General features: G+C 37.5%; 1 protein-coding gene across 1 annotated transcript; it reads right to left on the reverse strand.

Annotated features, from left to right (window-relative positions):
* Positions 1-340: 340 nt before the first annotated feature.
* On the reverse strand, positions 341-1912 carry LOC118084273 (beta-1,4-galactosyltransferase galt-1-like). The gene has a single exon (XM_035113650.2). The coding sequence runs from the start codon at positions 1673-1675 to the stop codon at positions 359-361; it is 1317 nt and encodes a 438-aa protein (XP_034969541.1). The 5' UTR covers positions 1676-1912; the 3' UTR covers positions 341-358.
* Between the last annotated feature and the right edge of the window lie 383 nt (positions 1913-2295).

Below are 2295 nucleotides of genomic sequence, written 5' to 3' on the forward strand. Positions count from 1 at the left end.
ACAGGATGTTAAGTAACGAAGTAGTGGAAAGGGAGAGGAATAGAGAAATATTGTCGGTAAATTAGTTCCTAGGATTCGTTGAAGAAAGCCATGACAGTTATAAGAGTATGAGCTTAGGACAATCTATAGTGTAGATTTAAGTCCAGGTAACAGTGAATAGAAACTGATGTCTGGGGAAAATATGCTTTAAAAAAAGTTCTTTAGAATAATAACTTTACTGACTTTACTTACTAGGTGGTTGTACATTTCTAATTGTAGAATTACATTCTACAAATTTAGCATATGGATTGTACCAGCACTTTGTTAGTAATTTTGTATGTGTAAAAATACAAATGTTTATAAAAGCTACAATGCCTCCCTAGAATTTATTCCATCTAAGCTTGGAACTCTTTCTAGGGAATTGTTTTTTAAGTATGTTGTTAACATTATTAATCAAAGAAACATTGTATCTCCAGATCGTTGCGTCCCTAATGAGGTATTTTCCAGGGACCTCTTTTTCAACATACTGTCTGCAATGATAAAGAATTGCAATCTCTTTGGGAACTACCAGCGTCTTACTATAACCTTTGAGAATGGCGTGGACTGAAGTCTGAACCACTGCTCTTGGATTAATGATCATCTTTTTCTGATTACTGAACTTCAGTTTAATGGGCTCTCTGTAAATATGCTGTAGTATATTAGTTCCTGGGACCATTTTCCAGGATGAAATGTTGAGTGTGTCTGTAGAGGAAAAGATATGCTGAGGAAATAAATGTTTCTCAAACAAGAAGATGCCTGTCTCTGGATTTCGATCCTCAAGATAACTTATCATTGTTTTCCAACTCAGATGCTTAATGGGTAGGATAATTTCATCAATGTCATTAAGAACCACATATTTGCTCCTGTACATATTGCGGTAGATGCAATCATTTAGGACTGTAGCTTTCCCATAGTCCCAGTCTTTGGTAGAATACCAGAAAGAAGAGAAATTAACATATGAATAAATTGGCCATGGAATAATTTCAATGGTACCTTCTGCAACATAAAATTCCAATACTTTCTCTATGAGTTGGCTGCAGTTGTACATGTAGAGCAGCACTTTCTGTGCACCAAGAATTTTATACATTTCCATGCTTTGTATGAACTGCAAGACATTGTTGTAGTTTCCAAACATGACAGGGAGACAAAGAGTGAATTCAGCAGAAAATGAATCCTCGGGCACACGGTTTTTTATTTCAAACCTTGGTAGCTTGTCGATTTTCCCTCTAGGAGATGAATGAATGGACACGTATTTTGGAGAGCACTTTCTGGGTTCCGAGCACACAATATCTGCTGGACCAAAAGGGAAATCAGTTCTATGAAAGTGAATGTCTATGGCTGCTCTTATTATGGAGACATGGCCATCATGACTACAGCAAAACCAACAATAGAGGTCCTGTATTTTCTTGTAGCGCACTATTGCAATCACACGAGTTAGGTTTCCTTGTCTGTCATCGTGATACGGTGAAATGATGAATGTTTTATTATATTTTAAAGCTGTTATTGTATCATTGGCAATTTCACCTTTGCAGAGATCAGTTGACTGTATTGTTTGTGGCAGCAAAGGGGTTTGCATCAGCCACAAGTATGCTTCAAAGGACAGAACAATTAGAAAAGAAACTACCACCATAAAATTCTTTCTTCTACAGCAATACATCTTTAACTCCTGACCTTGCAACAAAGTGCCTGTAACTGAAATGGAAAAAGCAGGGAGAGAATGTTATTATCAACTTACTCAAAACCAAGAAACCAATTTTAAGGATAGTCTTAGATAAAGATGCTTAACAAGGCCTTAAAATCTTGAATAATTGTGAGTGACACTGGAATACATGCCAACTCATAATGATATTATGTGTGATCAGCTCACCCATATATGAAATATCTTCCCAGTGTGTGTGCTTGAAAGGAATCCACATTCCCTAACCATAAATTAGTCCAGGTTAGCTCCTCACATTCCTACTAAGGGGGACTTTGATTTGTCCTGCTGGAGAGGATGGGGGTGGGGAAAGAGGGGTTTAAATAAGCTTCCCCCTTCTGCTAAAAATGAGCCCCCCTCACTTTCTGCATCTCCTCCCCCTCCCCAACACCAATAAATGTGGGATAATTATTCTATACTGTAGCCTAGACAAAAAGACAATACTGTATAAATCCATGCCCAAACAACACAAGGTTCTCCAGCTTTATAGATGAGCTCTCTAACCCATGTTAAAAAGCTATCCCTCACCCCAATGAAAAAGTTATTAGCCCCATACTTATTTATGCGGGTTTCTCTCATTC

Source organism: Zootoca vivipara, chromosome Z (assembly GCF_963506605.1).
Source record: "Zootoca vivipara chromosome Z, rZooViv1.1, whole genome shotgun sequence".
Taxonomy (NCBI): domain Eukaryota; kingdom Metazoa; phylum Chordata; class Lepidosauria; order Squamata; family Lacertidae; genus Zootoca; species Zootoca vivipara.

Excerpts from the sequence above, each read along its gene's own strand:
- LOC118084273 (XM_035113650.2), bottom strand. The coding sequence starts at position 1,675 with ATGTATTGCTGTAGAAGAAAGAATTTTATGGTGGTAGTTTCTTTTCTA.